Source organism: Salvelinus sp. IW2-2015, linkage group LG35 (assembly GCF_002910315.2).
Source record: "Salvelinus sp. IW2-2015 linkage group LG35, ASM291031v2, whole genome shotgun sequence".
In the NCBI taxonomy this organism is placed as follows: domain Eukaryota; kingdom Metazoa; phylum Chordata; class Actinopteri; order Salmoniformes; family Salmonidae; genus Salvelinus; species Salvelinus sp. IW2-2015.
Window position 1 is genome coordinate 3,143,068 of NC_036874.1, and position 24,656 is coordinate 3,167,723.

Below are 24,656 nucleotides of genomic sequence, written 5' to 3' on the forward strand. Positions count from 1 at the left end.
AGCCTGGTCAAAAAGGAGGTCATAACAGTTCATAATTAATAAATCAAACTAACTAAACAACCAAAAATACAGGTTCTGGTGCAGTCGAGGGAAGATCTAACCAAACATGAATTCAACTTCAATTCAAGATAAATCAACAATATTCTCTCAAACTTAGTCAGATAGTTACAAACTAAACCCGTCACATGGCCACTTCCCTCTTACCAGCACCTTCCCCTTGGTGGTCACACCTCAAACAAAAATAGAAACAGTCAGCCAATGGAATTTCTGGATCAATCATTGAATTATCAAGATAGAAGCATTCACAAGCAATGGAAGCTCATCGTCACACCTGAGACACAGACATTACAGACACAGACAAGTACAGTACAGTACAAGACATATACATATTTTACCTGAACTACCTATTAATTGCATACTTTACAAYTCTTAACATGTGTTTCAATGCTGCTTAGTTTATTCAACATTATGAAAGGATATGTTCAGGCTTCAGGTTTGGCAACAGTGGAGTAGAACATTGTTCAAATACCATGAACCTGCAGATAACACTATTGCACTGACATGCAATTTGTATTGTGAATTGGGGTGTACATGCTGTATTCTACTCACCTCTTTGTCCACAGCAGTATTTTTACATAATTTGAACGGGCTCTTCCTGTCAAAGAAAACAAACTTCTTTGGGGGGACAGGCCATCATACTCTACATTATGATATTGAACTGAGTACACAGTGTTTCTAGACTTACCACATCCATAGGAACACAAGAAGTATGATCACCATGAAAACTGCAGCTGCGGAACTGATGTAAATTGCAATTTGGACAGTATTTGTTTCTGAAAATGACACAGGATACATGAACGCATTACATTCAAGTCAAGGGAATTCCCACATGAAATACATTGGTTCAGGACAACAGGACATTTCACTGGACAGTAGAACATAACATTTGCTTCCATACTGACCCTGCAGGATCAGAGACAGAACAGTAGAGTTGTGAGCCCCTTCTTTGTTCCTGGCCTCACAGAAGTACTGTCCACTGTCAGAGGAGGTTAGAGAAGTCAATTTCAACACCTCTCCTGACCCTGTCTGTGAGGTGTCTGTTCCATCCTTCTTAAACCAGGTGTAGTTCTCCACTCCTGGGTTGGCATGACTGCTGCAGGTCAGGTTCACAGAGCTTCCCTCTACCACTGGACCAGAGGGACTGACTGACACCAAGGTGTTCCTTGGGGCATCTAAAGCAAGTAGAAATGATAAAAAGGTCATATCTGCTGTATATTTGGTTATGATTATTCCAAACAGTCCTTCCCAACACGGTTGTGTTAATTTCATCTATATTCCACTGTAGCGTAAAACCGTTCCTATGCAGTATCTTGGAGATTACACTGTCTCTTGCCCAACAACATATCATTTTAACAACCTGCTTCCCTTTAAGCAAGCACAAACAACTTTGGACAAAAACGAACATCCCCGCAAGCAGACTTTACCTACACAGAACACTAAGAACCATGAAGGATGAGTTGAGGGCTCCATCTTTGTTCCGTGCCTCCCAGTAATACCTCCCTGAGTTAGCAGGAGAGACCTCCTCAAGTATCAAATAAGTCCCTGACTGGATAGGGCTGCTCCCATTGACAAGGTACCAGGTGTAGCTCACTGCTGGGTTAGCATGGCTGCTACAGGTCAGATTCAGAAACCTGCCCTCTCCCACTGGACCAGAGGGACTGACTGACACAGAGGTGTCCTAAAGGGTCTGAAAGTGACAACAAATTATACATTGGGGAAGAGAATATTCTTTCGCAGACTTTGTATTCAAAGGTCCTATTGGCACCACAGTCTTGTTGGCCTACAGCTCATACATTCTGACGGTGGAGGCTGCTGAGGGGAAGACGACTCTATAATAATGCCCAGAATGGTGTGAATGTTGTATAGCATTCCATTCACTTGATCCCAGCCATTATTATGGACATCCCCTCAGCAGCCTCCAGCAGCCTCCAGCAGCCTCCACTGAATTCTGACGGTCAATTAAACTGCCAATACCCACAATGAACATCGAGGTTAGTTACATTAGATCTGGCTGTGTTGATACTGACTGTGCTGGTGTCAGACTTGCAAGGGGCTGTGCATTCTCCCTATACAGGTTGTAGGTCAACACAGGGGGGTTTGCACTGCAGTTGTAGGTGAGAGTGACTGAGCTACCCTTAACAACATCTCCAGATGGACTGACTGACAATGTGACATTATTTGGAGCATCTGTAGAAGAGGAAGTAATGATGAGCATATCTCTAGAACAACACTACTACAGTACCTCTCCCCACACATTATGTTGCCCATATATTTCACAGAATCATAACACTGAACTTTCATCCCCGTAAGTGGTTCCAGTATATCTAATAGGTCGGAATATTTTCTATACATTCTGTTAGTAGCCTATAATTCCCTGTGTTATTTCCTCTCACCATACCCTGTCATCATGAACACCATTGTCACTTTGCATAACTTCCCCTACAAGTAACCAGAATGTAAACACACACAGGCACACTCAGCAAATAGGCACTGCCATTGTCATTCAGACCAAACTGACAAAAGCTGATATTGGAGCGCACTATTTCATCAATACAGTTCTTTCAAAATCACTCCTATTATTTTACCAGAAATTCATAACAGACCTTGAATTTAACTTTATTTGCAACATAATGCAATTAAATGAACACATTTCAGAATCACCACATCTTTGGTGCAGAGCTTTGAACGTAGCTAGCTGCTTGAATATGCCTAAAATGATCTCCTCACATTAATTAGGTGAGGTATTTACTCACATTGTATATCAAGAAAGACTGAATCAGAGGAGAGATGATCTTGACCTCGAACAGCACATTGGTAGCTGCCAGCATCCTGAATGCTGGCCAGGAACTCTGAGTTGGATACTGAGTGTCCATCCCTGAACCAGACAATAGTGGGATGGTCACTCAGTGTACAGGTTGTGACACATYTTAGTGTCACCCTCTCTCCCTCTCTCACAGTGGCAGGGTTTACATCAGCTGTCAGCCCTTGTAGAGAGAAGAAAGAAACCAGGCAGGAAGTCACTGAAACCATTTATGTAGCCTATTCATGATAATGAATGGTCAAACAATTCGACTGATTTAAACATTACCTGTAACTGACAACACAACTCCTTTTCGATCCGACCATTTATCATGGTCTGTCAGAAATCTGAATTGGTATTTTTTTGCATCACTCAGTCTTAAGGTACATATTCTCAATGTGCAGTTAGTGTCAATCTTTGGAGGGAGTTGAAAGTCCGTGTTGCCCAGCAACAGCCCCAAAACATCACTGCTCTAGAGAAGATCTGCATGGAGGAATGGGCCAAAATACCAGCAACAGTGTGTGAAAACCTTGTGAAGACTTACAGAAAACGTTTGACCTCTGTCATTGCCAACAAAGGYTATATAACAAAGTATTGAGATAAACTTTTGTTATTGACCAAATACTTATTTTCCACCATAATTTGCAAATAAATTCATAAGAAATCCTACAATGTGATTTRRMGYWTTTRRTTTCTCATTTTGTCTGTCATAGTTGAAGTGTACCTATGATGAAAATTACAGGCCTCTCTCATCTTTTTAAGTGGGAGAACTTGCACAATTGGTGGCTGACTAAATACTTTTTTGCCCCTCTGTATAGCAATGGTCCCTACAGCATCTATAGTCTCTCAGCATCCATAGTCCCTCGGCATCTATAGTCCCTCGGCATCTATAGTCCCTCAGCATCATAGTATCAATAGTTTATATAATCATAAATGGTCTCCATAGACTCTATAGTCTTGCCGCTTCCCATACATATAGAATAGCACCTTGTGCACCTTATACTATTCTCAGTGGTTCCCCAACCACATAGACACTTCTCATAAATGCCTAAAATAAGACCTTGTGTTACTACCAGTGGTTCTCAGACCACGTAGACACTTCTCATATAAATGCCTACAGACAATTGTCAGTGGGGCCTCTCCTGCCCTCACTCTAGCCTTCCTTACATTTAATTATTTACATTTAAAAAAAATATATATATATACAGATTCATTTAAATGGATTTACTGAAATCAGTTGCCGTCCCTCAATTGTTTGCAGATGATGTCACGCCCTGACCATAGTTTGCTGTGTATGTTTCTGTTTTGTTTGGTCAGGGTGTGATCTGAGTGGGCATTCTATGTTGTTTGTCTAGTTTGTCTATTTCTACGTGTTTGGCCTGATATGGTTCTCAATCAGAGGCAGGTGTTTGTCGTTGTCTCTGATTGGGAGCCATATTTAGGTAGCCTGTTTTGTATTGTGGGTTGTGGGTGATTGTTCCTGTTTCTGTGTTTGTTCACCATACGGGACTGTTTCGTGTTTGTTAGTTTATTCGTTATTTTGTTTGTTTGTTTTAAGTAATCCAAATAAATATGAATACTCACCACGCTGCGTATTGGTCCGATATCTCCTACTCCTCCTCAGACGAGGAGGACGAAGAATTCCATTACAGAATTACCCACCACCAAAGGACCAAGCAGCGTGGTAACGGGCAGCAGCAGCAGCAGCGATCGCAGGACGCCTGGACCTGGGAGGAAATTTTGGACGGCAAGGGACCCTGGGCACAAGCTGGAGAATATCGCCGCCCCAAGGCTGAGCTGGAGGCAGCGAAAGCGGAGAGGTGGCGGTATGAGGAAGCAGCACGAAAGCGCGGAAGGAAGCCCGAGAGGCAGCCCCAACAATGTATTGGGAGGGGGCACACGGGGAGTGTAGCTAAGTCAGGTAGGAGACCTGAGCCAACTCCCCGTGCTTACTGTGGAGAGAGATGGTCTGGGCAGACACTGTTTTATGTGGAGATACGCACGGTGTCTCCAGTACGTGTGCATAGCCCGGTGCGGTACATAGCAGCGCCCCGTATCGGCCGGGCTAGAGTGGGCATCGAGCCAGGTACCATGAAGCCGGCTCTACGCATCTGGTCTCCAGTGCGTCTCCTCGGGCCGGTGTACATGACACCAGCCCTACGTGGTGTCTCCAGTACGTGTGCATTGCCCAGTGCGTCCTATTCCACCTCGCCGCACTGGCAAGGCTACGGTGAGCATTCAGACAGGTAGGGTTGGGCAGGCTCGGTGCTCGAGACCTGTAGTGCGCCTCCACGGTCCGGTCTATCCGGTGCCTTCTCCACGCACCAGCCCTCCTGTGGCAGCCCCACGCATCAGCTCTCCTGTGGAGAGCTAAGTACAATAATTCAATGTGACTGTTACTGGTGTAGTTCAAGATATCACCATGGGGTTGCGCCCAACTCCTATCCAGACTATGGTACCTCCTCATTAGATGGACAGCATTTCTGCCTGACTCAGTCTTTCCCCACCCCTAACCATTCCCTGTCAGCTCACCGACACAGGCCTCCTCTAAGCATACTGAGCTGCCAGGGACGGACAGGGGAGGGGAATAGAGAGCATAATTGCTTGCTTTACTCAGCTTGTAGGCAGGCAGACCGTTTAGGCAGAGAGACACAGAAGAACACTTGGAGAGATTGAGAGGAGGCACAAAATAAAGAAAGAGAGAAGTAAGATAAAAGGGAAACAAATCACCAACAGCACAAAAAAATGGATCCCAACAAGATGCCAAACGCCCCACCACCAGGCTGGAACCCAGATGAGAAGTCTGGGATGGGACAACCAGCTCCTCCACCCTACCAGGACCACCCCCAGTACCCCAACACAGGATACCCTGTACCAGCAGGCTACCCCGCCAATCCCCAGGGCTACGCACCACCGCCACAGTATGGAGGAGCTCCTGGGGCCCCTTACAGCCAGCCATACCCCCAGGGACAGTACCCCCAGGGACAGTACCCCCAGGGACAGTACCCCCAGGGACAGTACCCCCAGGGAGAGTACCACCAGTCCACCGTCACAGTCCAGCCTACGGTGTTTGTGACCCATGGAGCTCTGCCTTACCCTCTGCCAGACTACCTGGGCTACTCCATTTTCACCATGCTGTGCTGCTGCCTGCCACTTGGCATCGCTGCACTTATCTACTCCATCTCGGTGAGTGGGACTTTTATTGCTGTTTTAAGAGTATTCAAATGTAATGTAGACTAATGTGTTTCTAGTAGAGATGTATCCCAAATAATCCAGAGAACTTAACTTGTTTCATTTTGTAGAGTAGTCAGTAGTGTATTTCTCACTCTAATCTTTTTATAGCATTATCCAAGAAACCCAGTTACCGGTTTTGTTTAAATAAGGGCCCGTCTCTCTCTCTCTCTTTAGAGTCAGTGATCTGACTTTTGACTTGGTGGTGGGCTGCATAGCTGGGGAGAGGGACGGACATGTTTGTGATAGTTTTAGCCTTACAGTGTGGGTGTCTCACAGTCTTGAGTTCTGTTTTGAATAAGGTCCTGAGGATAGGTTGGTTTGAGGGGAGCGGGGGAGGGGAGATGGGGTGCGGAGTGGGAATCAGGGAGAGTGTGGGAAAGGGAAAGGGAGGGACCCTTCCCGGAATATGGGTGATTAAAAAACAGGGGCGTGACGATGCGGGTGCCTTGACTGTGAGTGACGTAAGAGGGGGAGGTATTCAACATTTAAAAGGTATTCTGGGATTATCCAGTTGCAGAAGACGAAAGGAGAACTCCATCAACCCTCCATCTTGTCCTTTGCCAAACCTCACCCTCGAATGGACAGCCACACTGAGAAGAGGGATAGGAAAGGGCTGGAAACCCTGATCTATCCCTACAAGCTCCAAGTCAATTTCAATTTAAGGGGCTTTATTGGCATGGGAAACATATGTTTAAATTGCCAATGCCAGTTAAATAGATAATAAACAAAAGTTGAATAGACAATAAAAAATGMACAGTAAACATTACACTAACAAAAGTTCCAAAAGAATAAAGACATTTCAAATGTCATTATGTCTATGTACAGTGTTGTAATGATGTGCAAAATGTTAAAGTACAAAAGGGAAAATAAATAAAACATAAATATAGGTATTTACAATGGTGTGTGTTTTTCACTGGTTGCCCTTTTCTTTTGTCAACCGGTCACAAATCTTGCTGCTGTGATTCCACACTGTGGTATTTTACAGATTGTACACTGTGGATTGTACTCTGTGTAATCTGAGGGAAATATGTGTCCCTAATATGGTCATACGATTGGCAGGAGGTTAGGAAGTGCATCTCAGTTTCCACCTCATTTTGTGGGCAGTGTGCACATAGCAAGTCTCTTTACTTACTTACTAGGATTACAAACGCATATCAGGATAGACAGCTAATTGTTGACCGGGTATGACTCATATAGATCAATGTGGGTAATGGTGGAAACATCCGGGTCAAAGCCTGGTAAAGAGAGAAAGGAGGTTGAAGACCTCTAAGATGTTATTATGGGCATCATTATTTCACAATGACAAAGTGACTTATTATCAAGTATCAAAACCTAGTGGATGACTTCTAATGTAATAACAACATCAACGGAGGTTGAACAATGTGCTGGTGAATTGACTTCATCTACATCCATCATAGACATAATCACGCAGTAAAGTTCCTCCTCTCCTGGGCAAGTCAAGGGCTATTTTATACTGTAAGATATTTCATATTTTCATATTTGTACTGTGTACTTGAGCTTATGTCCTCAAAAGTGACTACACCTCAGCAACTATTTTTGCCAGAAAGGTGAGATGTTAACCTTTCTTTGACTATGTAGGATTACTAGTTATTGTTGATGGCCCTCTCATGATAAATAATTACTTTTGGGGCCGCATGGAATATTCAATACATTTGATTTTATATATAAATAAAGACTTGCTAAAGCGCAAATTTTCTGCGTTTTGACCCGTCCCTGWGCATTTTAACCCACTTAACGCCAACATTTCTCAAATTTTTCACCATTCTAAAGCTCTAATTATTTTGTTACTTTCACAACGTCATTTCCGTAGATTATTATTTATTTTGAACATCTAATAGTCAAATAATATTGTAAAAGCAGATGAGCTCGTCTACTCTTTTTGACCATGTTCTGGTGTTTTGTGGTGGAAAACTGAGCGTGTTGAGCATAACAGGTCAACCCTGTTACACATAGATAGTGTCACGTTCCTAACCTTATTTCCTTTGTTTTGTCTTTGTTTAGTTGGTCAGGACGTGAGCTGGGTGGGCATTCTATGTTATGTGTTTCTATGTTGGGTTCATTGTTATCTAGCCTGATATGGTTCTCAATCAGGGGCAGGTGTTTTACGTTTCCTCTGATTGAGAACCATATTAAGGTAGGCTGTTCTCACTGTTTGTTTGTGGGTGATTGTTCCTGTGTCAGTGTTTGTGCCACACGGGACTGTTTTCGTTCGTTTCGTTATTTCATTRGTGTGTTCCTTCCTGTTCGTGCGTTCATGTTATATGTTCTCAAGTTCAGGTCTGTTAACGTCGTTTATTGTTTTGTAGTTTATCAAGTCTTTTTCGTGTTCGTCTTTCTTTAATAAAACAAATATGTATTCAAACCACGCTGCATTTTGGTCCGATCCATGCTCCTCTTCAGACGAGGAGGAAAACGACCGTTAGATAGACAGGCTAGAAATGTTTTCACAATAATAATAAACATTGTGAAGTTTGCATTCAATTGCCCCTCCCTGTTGAACACAACAAACTTCCATTTCCCCTGTAACAAGGGGATTTATGGCTGATCAACAGTGTTACGATCATACCTGTTGGCACTTAAAGTATATTAATAGGCACTGTTAGCAGTTGATGTTATTCTTCAATAACACAGACCCCAAAGCAAAAAAAAAAAACGTCATAGTTGTTATCCTGGAAAGTAGATGACAGATGTTCCTTCTTCCCTGTCCTCGGTGATTCTCCACAGAACAAGGAGACAGGATGTAATCTATAACCCAACCCTAGCCTGTGGTTGACCAATTAGAATTCCTTGCAGTAGAACTGGGCCAATGGCTAAATAACAAGTACCTCGTTTCAGGCTCAATGTATAGGCAATTTGAACCAATTAGAACTTGCCACACGTAGCTATGAGTCCCGGACTGAAATTCCTCCCATGTCTCTGACCCATTAATCAATGTTTCCCTATTACAGAAAAACAGCTATTTCCATCGATCGTTAATTCCCTCTTGACCTTTAGTCCTCTGCGTTGTTTATTTATCTTTAAATGATCTTACAGCACTTACTATAGTATTTTTTTTATTTAACCTTGAGGTGGGAAAACATGTTTTATATTAAGTTGAACATGTGCTCATTATGACATCATGTTAAAATTAGGTTTAAAGTCTGTGTGTCGCAGGCTGTGTGTTTTCCAGTCAGTATGTTTTGAAATGTTTTAGTGTGATTTGCCATGAAATAAGGACAGGACGATGAACAGATCCCTTTTGGAGATTGCACACAATTTCCTGGCAATTGTCTTCAAAAGGAGTAGCGTGTGTGTGTGTGTGTGTGTGTGTGTGCTCGTGTTTGTGTGTGGTTACGTGTCTGTGGCTGAAAGTGTTTTTAGATTTGTGTCTGTGTGTCGAAGGCTGTGTGTTTTCCAGTCAGTATGTTTTGAAATGTTTTAGTGTGATTTGCCATGAAATAAGGACAGGACGATGAACAGATCCCTTTTGGAGATTGCACACAATTTCCTGGCAATTGTCTTCAAAAGGAGTAGCTTGTCTGTTGTTTCCCTTGACAAGTTTCAAGTTCATTTAGTAATCCATTAYGCATATTTTCCTGTCTTCGTAACATTTTGAAGAAAACGGTGCTTACACAGTTATTATTTTAATATTATTTATACTGTACTCTGGCATTATCAGAAAATTATTACACACACTAACTATTAACACCAGTTGCTAGGATACCCCAGCCTCCTTTTATGAAGCGGCCCCTGTCTGGGCCCCATGGGTTGTTGGGAATGAATAGGGTCATTACCACAGGTCCAAATAGGATGTTGCTTACACTGTTGGTATTTGCTCTAAACCCTGAACTTCATTGTGAATGTTATCTTTATTGTGACTTTCATGATATGTTGAGAATGGTACTTCAATATTTGGCAACATCCGTTTATGACATATTCTTTTTCATCAGTTTGTCTTTTAGGCTCAGATTTTTTGTGTTTAACGTCACAGAGTGCACTTTGAGGAAACAGAGATGCGGAAAATAAGTTAGTGGCCATGCCTTAGACTAGAAAAACAAACAATCACAACTAACAAATCTATGAATTTGAAACATTGTCGAACACAGCTCGTTTGTAAGCAGGACCGTTAGTGGCATGAATCCGGCATGTGTTAAGCTGAACCTATAAGCAACATGTGGTGAAAAGGGAAAGTGGCTGAGAATTAGGTCATTTAAGGGAGAATAATTTAAGGGAGAGCCCAGGTGCACCAAACCACACAACTTCTGTGTTCCACTCCCAGTAATTCTCCAATTAATACAGTCCACACCCCAAATGTTTCTGTCATATTTTAGGTGAAGTGTAGAGACTTAGCTGTCAATGAAAATAGCAACAGCATTGTTTCAGTTAACCCTTCGATAGCCACTTTATCAATCCATCCATTGTTTATACACACTCATCCCTCTTATCCCCATTACTGACAGTACACTACTCTACCCTCATGTACATACTGTATATTAGGTAGAATTTGGTAGAGTTTGTTTTTGGTCTACTCTTGTAAATATTGATTAATTGATTATATCTTAGTGGAATAAGAAAGGATGTAGTTACTAAGCTAACGCACTTCTGTACATTTCTCTGTAATGTACAATTGACCTTATTTTAGAACCCCAAAAAAGTAATAAATCAAATAAAAATGTATTTGTCACATGCGCCGAATACAACAGGTGTTGTAGACCTGACAGTGAAATGCTTACTTACAAGCCCTTAAACAACAATGCAGTTTTAAGAAAATCCCTAAAAAAGTAAGAGAGCAACAGTACGTAACAATAGCAGGGCTATACACAGGGGGTACCGGTACAGAGTCAATGTGTCAATATGTCAATGTGCGGGGGTGGCACTGGTGTTGAGGTAATTGAGGTAATTATGTACATGTAGGTAGAGTTATTAAAGTGACTATGAACTGCAGCCTCGTTTGAATGCCACGGTTGCGCAAATATGTACGCAATGGGGTTAGTCAACAGTATCTTCCAGTAAACCAGATTAGCCGGTTAMCTCTATTCTATGATTTAACATTAGTAAGAGATAGATATCTGCTAGCCAACTAGCTCTGTTTAGCTTAGCATTTTAACTGTACATAACTGTCCATTTTTTTCATTTCACCTTAACATTTCAACAAAACAAATGTTAGCTGACATACTTGTATATCTATTAATTCAACATAAGTAGCTAAGAGGTTGCTAAATGCTTATCTAGCTAGCTTGCTCTGATTAGCTTAGCATGTTGCTGCTAGCTTGCTACAATTTACTCTTTGCTTCAAGTCTAAGAGATGTTGTCACATGTCTGACTACTGTATCACAATAATTATTTCAAAACGTTACAACTTTTAACTCAAAGTTTTATTTACAAGCTGCTCAGTTCAAACCTCCGCTATGATTTCAAGTTGTGCATCTGTTAAACTCCGCCCATTGACCTTTTAGAAACCAATCGGATTTGTTCTTCCCTAAACCAATCAGATTCTTTCTGTTGACTACATGTTGACAACCTTCTCTTCAGTCACAGAGAAGAGCAGAAATCTGTTGACACTGTAAATCAATAGTAGTCCCGTGTGGCTAATTTGGTAGAGCATGGTGCTTGCAATGCCAGGGTTCTGGGTTTGATTCCCACCGGTGACCTGTACGAAGTCACTCTGGATAAGATTGTCTGCTAAATGACCCAAAAAATATATAAATGCTCCCTGGGTCACTCAATGGATGGTCCATTCACCAGTATTTCTGTACTGTCACTGAGAAGGCCCTTTATGTCGCAGAGATTAGAAAGACAGACTCCCACAACGATCTGATTATGTTCGATCTTGGGATTTTCTCACATATCACCCATCTCGCATCCTGCCCCTCCCTCTCCATGAGGTCACACACAAACACAATACAATTGTAACGGTTTTCTTCCAGGGGTGAAGGAGAGGACCAAAGTGCAGCGCGGCTAGTGTTAAACATGTTTAATAAAGAACAAGTGAAACACTACAAACAACAATACAAAATAACAAATGTGCAAAAACCGAGACAGACCTATCTGGTGCAGACAATCACAGAGACAGGAAACAAACACCCACAAAATCCCAACACAAAACAAGCCTCCTATATATGATTCTCAATCAGGGACAACGATTACCATCTGCCTCTGATTGAGAACCATATTAGGCTGGACATAGAAACAGACAAACTAGACACACAACATAGAATTCCCACCCAGCTCACGTCCTGACCAACACTAAACAAGCAAAACACATAATAACTCTGGTCAGGACGTTACAGTACCCCCCTCCTGAGGTGCAGACTCCGAACGCACCCCTACAACTCAAGAGGAGGGTCTGGGTGGGCATCTGTCCGCGGTGGCGGCTCCGGRGGTGGACGAGGACACCACTCCACCACTGTCTTTGTCCCCCTCCTTAGCGTCCTTTGAGTGGCGACCCTCGCCCACGACCTTYGCCTAAGAATCCTCCCCAAGGCCCCCACATGATTTTGGAGGTAGCTCAGGACAGAGAGGTAGCTCAGGACAGAGAGGTAGCTCAGGACAGAGAGGTAGCTCAGGACAGAGAGGTTGCTCAGACAAGTGAGGGGCTTAAGCTCCGGACTGACGTGGCAAGCTCCGGACTGTGAGGCAAAGTCTCCGGAACTGTGAGGGCAAGCTCGATGATAGGGCAGCTCATGATGAGCGCATGGTCACATGACTGTAGGCAGCTCATGACTGTAGGGCAGCTCTCATGACTGTAGGGCAGCTCCATGCACTTGTGGCGCTTCATTGACTGATAGGGCAGCTTCATGGACTGATAGAGGCAGCTCATGGACTGTAGGCAGCTCATGACTGTAGGGCAAGCTCATGACTGGTGACTCGGCTCTGGACGGCTTCATGACTGGTGACGCTCGGCAAGATCCTGGTTCTGGGTTGGCGGCTCCTGCAGATCTCTGTCTGGTGCTGGGCCTGCAGTATCTGACTTGACAATGGCTCTAGCGGCTCCGACTGAATCAGAACGGACTCTGTCGGCTCGGACAGACGGCGGCCGTACGGCTCGCGCGGATAGCTAACGGCGCTGACGATGGTCGACCTAGACGGATGGCTCAGCGTGGAGAGGAGCTGAGGCGCTGGGGAGACGGAGGCTCAGATGGCGCTGGGGAGACGGATGGCTCAGATTGGCGCTTGGCAGACTGCCAGCTCGTGACGCGTTGGGCAGACGACAGTTTCAGGGCCGTGGGCAGTCGGACATTCAGGCGCGCGCTGGGCAGACGGGCAGTTTCAGGCGCCGGCTGGGCAGAACGGCAGTTCAGGCACGCTGGGCAGCGGCAGACTATCTGGCCGGCTGAGACGCACTATCGGCCTTGAGCGTGGTGCCGGAACTGGATGGTACGGGCTGAGGGCACGCACCTCAGGGTGAGTGCGTGGCAGCAAGGAAACAGGGCACACTGGACTCTACGAGGCGCACTATAGGCCTGGTGCTGTGGTACCGGAACTGGATGGTACCGGGCTGAGGGGCACGCACCTCAGGGCGATGCGGGGAGAAGGAACAGTGCGTACAGGGCTCTGGAGACGGCACAGGAGGCTTGGTGCGTGGTGCCGGAAGAGCACTGGGCTGGAGACACGCACCATAGGAGAGTGCGTGGAGGAGGAACAGGGCTCTGGAGATGCACTGGAAGCTGGTGCGTGGTGTCGGCATTGATGTACTGGGCTGGGGTGGGAAGTGGCGCCGGATATTACCGTGACGGGAGGACACGTGCTCTTGAGCACCGAGCTCCCCAACCTTACCAGTTGGAATGGTCCCCTAGCCTTGCCAGTTCGGCGAGGTGGATAGCCCGCACTGGGCTATGCAGGCGAACCGGGGACACCACCTGTAAGGCTGGTGCCATGTACGCCGCCCGAGGAGACGTACTGGAGGCCAGATATGTTGCCGGCTTCATGGCACCCGGCTCGATGCCAACCTGGCCCTCCCAGTGCGGCAAGGTGGAAATAGCCCGCATGGGCTAAAGCACCGCGTACTGGGGACACCGTGCGCTCCACGGCATAACACTGGTGTCTGACCAGTACGACGCCCTCTCACTCCACGGTAAGCCCGCGGAGTTGCTCGGGTATCCAACGCTCGCCACACTCCCCTTTAGCCTCCCCCCCCCCCCCAAGACATTTTTGGGTGAGCCTCTCGGGCTTCCAGCGCTCTGCCTGCTCGCACTCATAAAACCTCCTCTCCGCTTTCGCTGCCTCCAGCTCCGCTTTGGGGCGGCGACACTCCACTGGCTCTGCCCAGGGTCCTTTACCGTCTAGGATTTCCTCCCAAGTCCATTCCTCTTTTCCCCATTGCTGTTGTTCTTGCCTTCCTTCTCCAATCCGCTTGGTCCTGTTATGGTGGGTGTTTRTGTAACGGCTGTCGTAGTCGTTCTCCTCCTCAGACGAGGAGGAGCATGGATCGGACCAAGATGCGGATTGGTAAGTATTCATATTTTAATAGGAAAACAACAAACACTACAAAATACAACAACCAACAAACGTGACTAACCTGAAACACTCCTGTGTGGCCCAAACACTGACACAGGAACATAGAATTCCCACCCAGCTCACGTCCTGACCAACACTAAACAAGCAAAACACATAATAACTCTGGTCAGGACGTTACAACAATGTGTTCAGTTATAGATCCTCCACAAAAACAATTCATGAAATGTTCACTTTGTCGTCCGATTGCACTCCCCACATTGCTTAGAACAAATCACAGATTGCAGATACAGTATTTTATATTTTATAAAATACTAGAATAACCAGTTAATTGTTCAGAATATTTTATTTAGGCTTTAGTTGGTATTGAATGTAATGTGGTTTTCAAAGAGCCTGGCCCGACAGATTATATTATGATGAGTCATATGGACAATATGCTGCAGTGCTGATAGAGGCCCATGGGGAAATTAGTATTACGTGGGTAAGTGAATGGTATCAAGCTTCCAGTAGGTTTCTGGGGCCTCATTTATAAACCGTGCATATATACAAAATATACCCCAAAATGTGCATGTGCAAGTTTTATTTAAAAGATGTACTTGACGTGAGAATGTACTCACCTCCCTGCAAACTTCAGACCATGCATACTTACATCTGCTAGTGGTTGAAATATTGTATTGCAAGCTTGCAAGTGAGTACTTTGTGCGAATGGGGGATATGATGAAAATAAAAACACATTTAACAGGAAAACATATTAACAAGAACGCAACTATTTGCCATCAGTGAGAAGAGCAAAAATATGTTTTATTTTCAGAATCTAAAATAATTTGACATAATCTTATAATTAGACATAGGAATATTTTTCCTATTTATTTTATTTTCATAACCATTGCAGAATATACAGTGTTCCAGAATACACAGTATTCCAGAATATACAGTATTTCTCACCTTTTCTGGCGGTGATGGTTTCATATTCCATACAACAAATTACCAAGCACATCTCTCATTTAATTGTACATAGTAGCCTAGTAAATGGATAGGCTATATGTATTTCAGGTTTTGCAATATCACGGCAAACAGAGCATACAGACAGACAGATGGGATGGAGGAAATCTTGTGAACCTCAAGGAAATGGAAGAAAACCGTTTGGTGGAGTGCCAAACGGTTTTTAGAGAGATAATTATTCAAGACATGCAAGTACACAGACCCTCAGAAATACAACAACTGTCCAGTGCTAAGAGAGCCAACAAGCCCTTCTCCTCCAACTAGCCGTGTAGAAACAATTATGATCCAGCTGTCAGTAATCAGGAGGAGGGTTTACAATAGCAGGCAGGCCTTCTCACGCCACGCTACCCTAAATTAACACAGAACCTCTCTGCCTAAAGCCTTCTGTCAACCCTCGCCCTGCTGTGGAAGCCAACTCAAATATTTCACCAGAGGACGGAAACAGATTATGTTAACAGGCTATGTTAACAACGTCATGTGACTAGGGGGAGGGAGGTTGATTAAATTGAGACTTAAATTAAATTCAGTCAGTCACTATTGAGTGGGAGAGACCTTATAGGGGGGTGGGAGGTCATGTTGTTATTTTTTAACCATGGACTAAGGTGGCAGAAACGCTACATTTATTTCACTCTGAGAATTTTAGCTTCTGCTGGTTAAAAAAATAATGATTTGAGTGGGAATTTTGGAGCCTGTTGTTTGTGTTTTACAGCCACTTCATGTTTGGCACAAGACTCTTCCTGACTTAGAGAAAGTCATCCAAGACCACATGTGACACACATATACTGTTCAACTTTTTCTTGGAGCTTTACTGTTGCTTAGTGTGTGACTCATACTGACTCTTGTAGTCAGCTGCTCAGAGATGTCTATAGTGTAAAGTCAATGGCAAGGAGAGTCACGGACACTGAGACTTCAGTTAGTTGACTCAATGTTTAGCATCGCCTGTCAACTCTTGTTCTTCCCCCAAGAGAAATAATAACAGGTGTCAAAATGTCTCACAATATAGCACCATTCCTAAGACTGTAGCTAGGGGAGAGAGCTCCATGTTTGTGCTCCATCCACAGCTGTTTCAACTTAGTGCTGCTTGAGGTGTGGCCACAGGAAATCAGCATTCTAGTTGTTATATCATCACTAGTAGGTATTAATATGATATARTATAGATGCTCTGCAGTGAGAGAGAAAAATGTCCCTATTTGGTTTTTATTTTCTGACTTTGTTGGCATGTTGGCTAAGTATTGTGTTTGTGAATTAATACTGCATCTCCTGAAATAACTCCAATCAAATAAGAGCATGGCACTGAATCATCGTTGAACTCTCTCCGTTGAAGTCTCTCTCTCTTTTTCCTGAATGATGATTACAACAATTACAACTCTCTCTCACTCTCTCCCTCCATCCCTCTGTCCTTCCATCCCTCTGTGCTTCCACCCTCCCTCCCTCCCTCCTTTACACCCTCCCTCCCTCCCTATCTCTGCTCTCAGACTAGAGACGCCAACAACCAGGGTCACCAGCAGATTGCTGAGAAGAATTCTCGTCTAGCGCGGATACTGAACCACACCGCCCTGGGTATCGGCATCACCATCATCGTCCTGTACACCGTCTCTGCCCTCATCCTGGGAAACCGTATCGACTGATCTGACATCTCAACACCGGCTAGCACCACAGCCACCGCTTCTCTCAACCCCAGCACCCAAAATCATCCTAACCTTGACCACATACAATAGGTGCCGGTGACAGGCACTTTCCAAAGAGATACATCTCACTGGGGACACACTGGTTGAATCAACGTTGTTTCCACGTCGTTTCAATGAAATGGTGTTGAACCAACGTGGAATAGACGTTGAATTGACGAATGTGCCCTGTGGGATATATCATAATGCTGTTTATTCATCAATGTTTATGACATACATTTTGAAAAACTACATCTAATGACTTACTTTTTTTTTAATACCTGCAGACCGGATAGTTTAAATCATTCATTATTTTGCCTGTTTAATTGTATATTTAATATACATAAATAAACACCAAATTATTGACACTAATTGTATTTTGGAATATTTCTAATACATTTCTGAAGGATAGTGTATGTATATTCAGTGTGTATGGATAAGTCATATCAGAGTTTAAAGACAGATTTGACAATGTTATGAGAATGCAGCAGAAAGAGACTATTCTTAAAGTCTTAGAAGACATGTATTACTGGTTGTCATTACACAGAGTACCAGTGAGGTAAAATGTTTACTCTTGTGAGCGGTAACAACTCAATGTCAAATATTTACTTCTTGTTACACAAGTGTATCAATTTCCTCAATTCAGTGTTCTTTGCTGTCGGCAATGACACAAGCAATATCTAATTCAACTTATTTTGGACAACTGTGGAGACTAAGGTCTACATTCAATCTGTAGCATGGAAGGTCTGTCGTATAGCACGATTGAAATTTAAAGTTAATTTCCGATTGAGTCAACATATGCAACATTTACCGTGAACGCAGTCTCCTCGAACGCAGGAACATTTCTTTTTTCCTTTTGGTACGGATTGAATCTAGCTCTAGAAGTCAAAYGGAATTGCCACGCTGTTCCAGTTTGGCCTTACAGTTGTTTAATTTGGTAAAAATGTCCCCACTATCAATGTCATTTATAGTCACATATTGTCAGATTATGTTTAAGGCTGTATAGATATATATTTTATTTTACTATATATTCAGTGATGCTCACCTCTTCTATTTACCAAGGAAATGTCTTTTATCCTTCTCTAAAGTGTGTAGTTGATGGAAAAATGTTTGTTTGTTTGTGAAAACACAAAAGAAGAGGCCATTATCAGAATACAGATATGTAAACCAAATTTGTTTTTAAATAAAGCTCAAAGGGTAAATAAATCACACACTCTAATTTCTAACACATTTAGATCAACAGCCTTTTGTCTGGCAGCAGGGTACAATTAATAGTCCGCTAAAAAGCATGATTAATCTTAACACTGAATATTTCTCTCTTTACTCTCTGATTTATGTATATTAGCATTTGTAATATCTATACAGTACCAGTCAAAGGTTTGGACACACCTACTCAATCAAGGGTTTGAGTAGGTGTGCCTGGAAAATTGAGCATGCCTGGAAAATACAAAAGGAAATTCATATCTAAAATGAAAAGTTATTACAGATATATGGATTATCTCTTGAAAATAACGTACTGCCTGAGAAATCAGCGCTCTATGAAGTGAACCAAAAAGGAGAACCAAAACTTAACGGTAGAAAACAAACACAGAGTCAATGCCAATAAGTCTGCTCACCCACATGCGAGAGTCCATTGGCCTGCTTTGGATGGGGGTGTGTCCTGGTTTATCAGTGTTGCCTTGGCTGCCCTCTGTTGGTTTGTGTAGACAACTGTATAGCTTAGCTTGCCAGGTTTATGTGGAAGACATGGCTAGGAACAATACTCACTGCAATAATACTAACTACAGTAACAAGGAGGAAAATAGTATTTGGGAGTAACAAAGATCCCCCCCCCCCCACACACACACACACTAATATGCTCTCCCTAACCTTATTGTTCTGTAGGAGAAAGGAAGTGCAACTAGAGAAGTGGAATAATGACATGACAGACATGAGGTTAAAACAGCTTGTAGAGGTTAACTGAGGCTACTGTGTGTGCTCTCTCTCTCTCACTCTCTCACTCTCTCAATTCAAATAAATTCAAAGGGCTTTATTGGCATGGAAAACATGTTTATATTGTCAAAGCAAATGGAATAGATAAACAAAGGGTGAAATAAACAATCAGAAATTACCAGTTAACATTACACTCACAACAGCTTCAAAATAATAGAGACATTTCAAATGTTATATGTACAGTGTTGTAACAATGAGCAAATAGTCTCTCTCTCCCGCTCTCTCAGTTAGTGATAACACAACCTCTGTGATCAGATAGCAGGACAAAGTGCCTGGTAGACTTACAAACTCAGGCCCAGGTCCTACTGTAAGTCTTTTTACCCACAGTATGCAGGCTAAAGGAGCCCCCATAGGCCTGCATGGGAGGGGTCACCACCACCTTAGCCAGGATATTCTGACCATTTCACTTTAGGTGAAACTTTAGGTGAATGTGCTTAACCTATTAGTGAAAAGCCTACATTTCACAGAACTTGTTTTTTAATGTGTTTGCATATAGTACATTGTATTTCAACATATTAAACTCTACTCACAATTCTGTACTGTCACAGGACCAGTTCGTGCATTTATCCAATGTGTTCCAAGCAGTTTATTTTTTATATCTCGGACTTGTAAACTAGAACACATTCCAGCTCCAGCCCACTCTACCTTACTGAGATTAGGATGCTAGTGTCCTGTTTGAAAGCAACTCCATGTTGTTTCATGTCGTTCTAATAGTTCCACCAGAGTTAGAACAAAGACCCAGAAATTTCACCAGACATATACAGTGGGGAGAACAAGTATTTGATACACTGCCGATTTTGCAGGTTTTCCTACTTACAAAGCATGTAGAGGTCTGTAATTTGAGACTGTGGTCCCAGCTCTCTTCAGGTCATTGACCAGGTCCTGCCGTGTAGTTCTGGGCTGATCTCTCACCTTCCTCATGATCATTGATGCCCCATGAGGTGAGATCTTGCATGGAGCCCCAGATCGAGGGTGATTGACTATCATCTTGAACTTCTTCCATTTTCTAATAATTGCGCCAACAGTTGTTGCCTCCTCACCAAGCTGCTTGCCTATTGTCCTGTAGCCCATCCCAGCCTTGTGGAGGTCTACAATTTTATCCCTGATGTCCTTACACAGCTCTCTGGTCTTGGCCATTGTGGAGAGGTTGGAGTCTGTTTGATTGAGTGTGTGGACAGGTGTCTTTTATACAGGCAACGAGTTCAAACAGGTGCAGTTAATACAGGTAATGAGTGGAGAACAGGAGGGCTTCTTAAAGAAAAACGAACAGGTCTGTGAGAGCCAGAATTCTTACTGGTTGGTAGGTGATCAAATAGTGATTTTCTGAATTTTTGTTTTAGATTCCGTCTCTCACAGTTGAAGTGTACCTATGATAAAAATTACAGACCTCTACATGCTTTGTAAGTAGGAAAACCTGCAACATCGGCAGTGTATCAAATACTTGTTCTCCCCACTGTAAATGTGAAGCATCCGGTTGGCTTTTCCACTCACTACCAAATATGGTAACAAGAGGAAGCCCAGTGGCTAACAGTGTGATATGATGGAGCTACATGGATTTTTGCTTCAATTTTGCACATTTTCTACATCGATGAACAGCAGCAGTGTGTGGGTAAAATCTCTGGGGAAGTCCACAAAGCATATTGCATGTAACAGACATGACCTAGAGCATGGTCAAGCAAGTTGGGACCACAAAACAAGTATTGATTTAGAACCACAGAGAGTTACCACAAGTCGCAAAGAAAACAGGAGCTGCTTCCCCTATTCCAGCACCATTTCAACTTCATAATTTCAACATCATCAAATCACCTCTGCTTAGTCTAATACAGCGACAACTAAAATATACCTAAAACAAATTAGTTCAATCAAGGTAAGCTAAATAAGATGTGGCTGTCCATGGTTCTGATTTCTGTGTGCGTGCATGTTCGTGCAAGTAGAAAACATGCTGACTCACCCTACTGCATTTGTAGAGAAACACCATTGCAATCCACCTCTTTCATGTTGACGAAACTGTCTATCACTCTGTCATACAGTACATGCTTTCTATTTTTTGTTGTCCTAGGCTACCTGGCTAAAATGCTTGCTTGCTAGACTGACTTCCATTCATGGGCAACGTTAGCTAGTTAACATTAGCCTTCTACATCTAMCTACATATTGAACTTGCATCCTCTCAGGCCAGAGGCACAACAATGTATGAATTAATGGTTGGATCGGAGTTGCTTATAATCATTGGCCAGCACGGAGAATTAAGTAACACCACAAGTCCAAATCCCTATCTCCATCAATGGCTAATTTAGGAAAGGGTCCATTTTAGCTAGCTAGCTAGCTAGCTAGCCTCCGGAGTACAACAACAAAACCAGATTCAACTATTCAAATTTTTCTGAAAATGATGTATGCTCTCAACGGGATTTGATAGGAGTGACGCCAAAATCCAAGCTGGCTTCCCATTACATGTTTTTGTTGGTGTGCCAGGACCATTCACAGTTGAGCTCGCTCAGTTTAGCTCAACACTGATTGACAAATTTTTTCTACTTTTCTAGGGAGGCCAAATGCTCGCTGGCTTCCCTTGCCTTCAATGCTACGGGTGGCAACGATTTTATACTCGTTTAGACCAGACAGCATCAGATAGATGGCCTACAGTTAGAGAGACAGAGGGGCACTGTTTCGCTCGCTCGGATGCTTTCTCCTGTGAGATACATTCAGCCTCTTGAGAATTGAAGGAAAATTATGAAACACAGAGAGAAAATATAAATTATTCTATAATTTTTTTTATTGGTAATTTTTTTTCAGAAGCCTGGTTTCTCTTGGCATCCATGAATACATGCCACTGTCGATGAAATATTTGCTCTCCATACATTTTTCTGTTTAAAACTTCTTATGGCTGAAGGGGCAGTATTGAGTAGCTTGGATGAAAGATGCACAGAGGTGCCCAGAGTAAACGGCCTGCTCCTATGTCATAGTTGCTAATATATGCATATTATTATTGGTGTTGGATAGAAAACACTCTGAAGTTTCTAAAACTGTTTGAATTATGTCTGTGAGTATAACAGAACTCATATGGCATGCAAAAACCTGAGAAGTTCCACTTCCTGTTTGGATATTTTCTTTGGGTGCCAGATTTTCAACCAAGCTCTCATTGAAAATACAGAGAGATATGGATGGGTTTTCACTTCCTACGGCTTCCACTAGATGTCAACAGTCAATAGAACTTTGTCTGATGACTCTAATGTGAAGGGGGGCCGAAGGAGACAGGAATGAGTAATCACTTCCARGAGGTGCCCACGCATTGAACTGGCGCGTTCACGTGAGAGTGAGCWCCGTTCCATCGGTTAATTGAAGTCGATGTAATTCTCCGGTTGGAACGTTATTCAAGATGTATGTTAACAACATTCTAAAGATTGATTCAGTACATCGTTTGACATGTTTCTACTGACTGTAACGGAACTTTTGGACATTTCGTCACGTTATAGTGGARGCGCTTTGAGACTTTGGTTAGGGTGTTTGGTAAACAATTCGAAAGTAGCTAATTGGACATAAATAACGGACATTATCGAACAAATCAAGCATTTATTGTGGACCTGGGATTCCTAGGACTGCATTCTGATGAAGTTCATCAAAGGTAAGGAAACATTTATCATGTATTTTCTGGTTTCTTGGTTGATCCAACATGGCGGCACTTTGGCTATTGTTCTGAGCTCCGTCTCAGATTATTGCATGGTTTATTTATCCGTAAAGTTTTTTTTGAAATCTGACACAGCGGTTGCATTAAGGAGAGGTATATCTATAATTCCATGTGTATAACTTGTATTATCATCTACATTTATGATGAGTATTTCTGTTGTAACGATGTGGCTATGCAAAATCACGTGATGTTTTTGCAACTAGTGAATCTAACGCGCCAATGTAAACTCAGATTTTTTGATATAAATATGAAACTCTTATCAACAACATGCATGTATTGTGTAACATGAAGTCCTATGAGTGTCATCTGATGAAGATAATCAAAGGTTAGTGATTCATTTTATCTCTATTTCTGGTTTTTGTGAAAGCTATCTTTCGCTGGAAAAATGGCTGTGCTTATTGTGGTTTTGTGGTGACCTAACATAATCGTTTGTAGTGCTTTRGCTGAAAAGCCTATTTGAAATCGGACACTTTGGTGGGATTAACAACAAGAATACCTTTAAAATGATATAAGACACATGAATGTCTGAGGAATTTTAATTATGAGATTTCTGTTTTTTGAATTTGGCGCCCTGCACTGTCACTGGCTGTTGTCATATCATCCCGGTGACGGGATTGCAGCCATAAGAAATTATTAAGAAACTATAATCTGTAACAAACATAGTGGATTGCATTTGTAGACTTTACCCTTTGCCAAWGTRTCTAAAAATGGTGTTGTTTAGAAGGAGTGCAAGGCCGAATGGAGTTATTACACGTGCGCACTTCACAGAGCAGGCATTCCCTATGGGAAAAATGCAAATAAATGCCAGAACGCGCCGATAAGATCTCACTAGCTCATACTTGGCTCTGCCCACCTCCTTGCTTGTTCTGCCGCAATGATTAATTTGCTCCCATTGGAAACAACAGGCTCTGGTCTATCTTGGGTTAGTTATAAAAATCACCTGTTCAGGGTGCTTACAGTATATGTCTTCCAAACATGATGGAAAATGATTGATAAATTGGCAGATGATAGAATTCACTGTTGGATGGATATTGCCGTTGAATAAACATTATTTCACTTAACACTTTGTTCAATAACAGTAATAAAAGTATTACGTCAGTTCATCTCCCGCCCACTGGTGTCTTTGTGATGGGAACATGGTGCAGTACAAAAGAGGTTGTGAGTGTCTATTTGCTTTTAATGTTCAAATGTCCTTTCCTTATAAGGGCAGATGGCGCAGCAGTGACGCCACCTTTCAGCAGTCTGAGGCACAAATAAGTATTTACACACTCTTCCACCGATAAGGGGTTCTCACATTGGACCCTAAACAGGAAATGTAGAAAAACAGTCTCCATTTCTAAACGCTTACTGGACTGGCATGACCATACCACTGTATTTTATTTGAATTGACCATTACAGTTTTTTACACTGATATACACTGTAAGTTAGGCCCTCCTGAGGGCAAATAATGAACTATAGTATATACAAGGCATTTTAATCTACTTTTCACTAGATGTGTTTCATTCAATTCATGTCTTRTATATCTGTACCAGTCATTGAATGGGATGAACCAGTCATTGTCTCAGTGTCAATGTATCAGTCAATTAATGTGTATCTGAGTTGAAAAGAAAATCKCCCTTGATGTAATACAGATTTGTCCTATCACAAGTGAAAGAAGTAGTTGTGACTTTGGAATGGCATTGACCTTCTTGATAGCTTTACAGTTAATCAGGGAACATAGAAACGTGTGTATTCTGATAAGACAGGTACAAGGCCTACGCACAAGGCCATT

General features: G+C 42.7%; 2 protein-coding genes across 2 annotated transcripts; one reads left to right on the plus strand and one right to left on the minus strand.

Moving 5' to 3' along the window:
* Nucleotides 1-302: 302 nt before the first annotated feature.
* Nucleotides 303-3,090, minus strand: LOC112067952 (B-cell receptor CD22-like). Its single transcript, XM_024134881.1, has 3 exons — nucleotides 2,814-3,090; nucleotides 963-1,232; nucleotides 303-331 (listed from the first exon to the last, which is right to left on the minus strand). The coding sequence occupies exons 1-3, from the start codon at nucleotides 3,088-3,090 to the stop codon at nucleotides 303-305; spliced, it is 576 nt and encodes a 191-aa protein (XP_023990649.1).
* Nucleotides 3,091-5,496: 2,406 nt separating this feature from the next.
* On the plus strand, nucleotides 5,497-17,582 carry LOC111959033 (uncharacterized). Its single transcript, XM_023980446.2, has 2 exons — nucleotides 5,497-6,046; nucleotides 17,026-17,582. Exons 1-2 carry the CDS (start codon nucleotides 5,606-5,608, stop codon nucleotides 17,176-17,178), a joined length of 594 nt encoding a protein of 197 aa, XP_023836214.1. The 5' UTR covers nucleotides 5,497-5,605; the 3' UTR covers nucleotides 17,179-17,582.
* Nucleotides 17,583-24,656: the final 7,074 nt, after the last annotated feature.

Bases quoted from the DNA above. Each gene is read 5' to 3' on its own strand.
- LOC111959033 (XM_023980446.2), top strand. From the start codon at position 5,606: ATGGATCCCAACAAGATGCCAAACGCCCCACCACCAGGCTGGAACCCA. The intron at 6,047-17,025 runs GTGAGTGGGACT...CTCTGCTCTCAG, and splicing joins CACTTATCTACTCCATCTCG to ACTAGAGACGCCAACAACCA.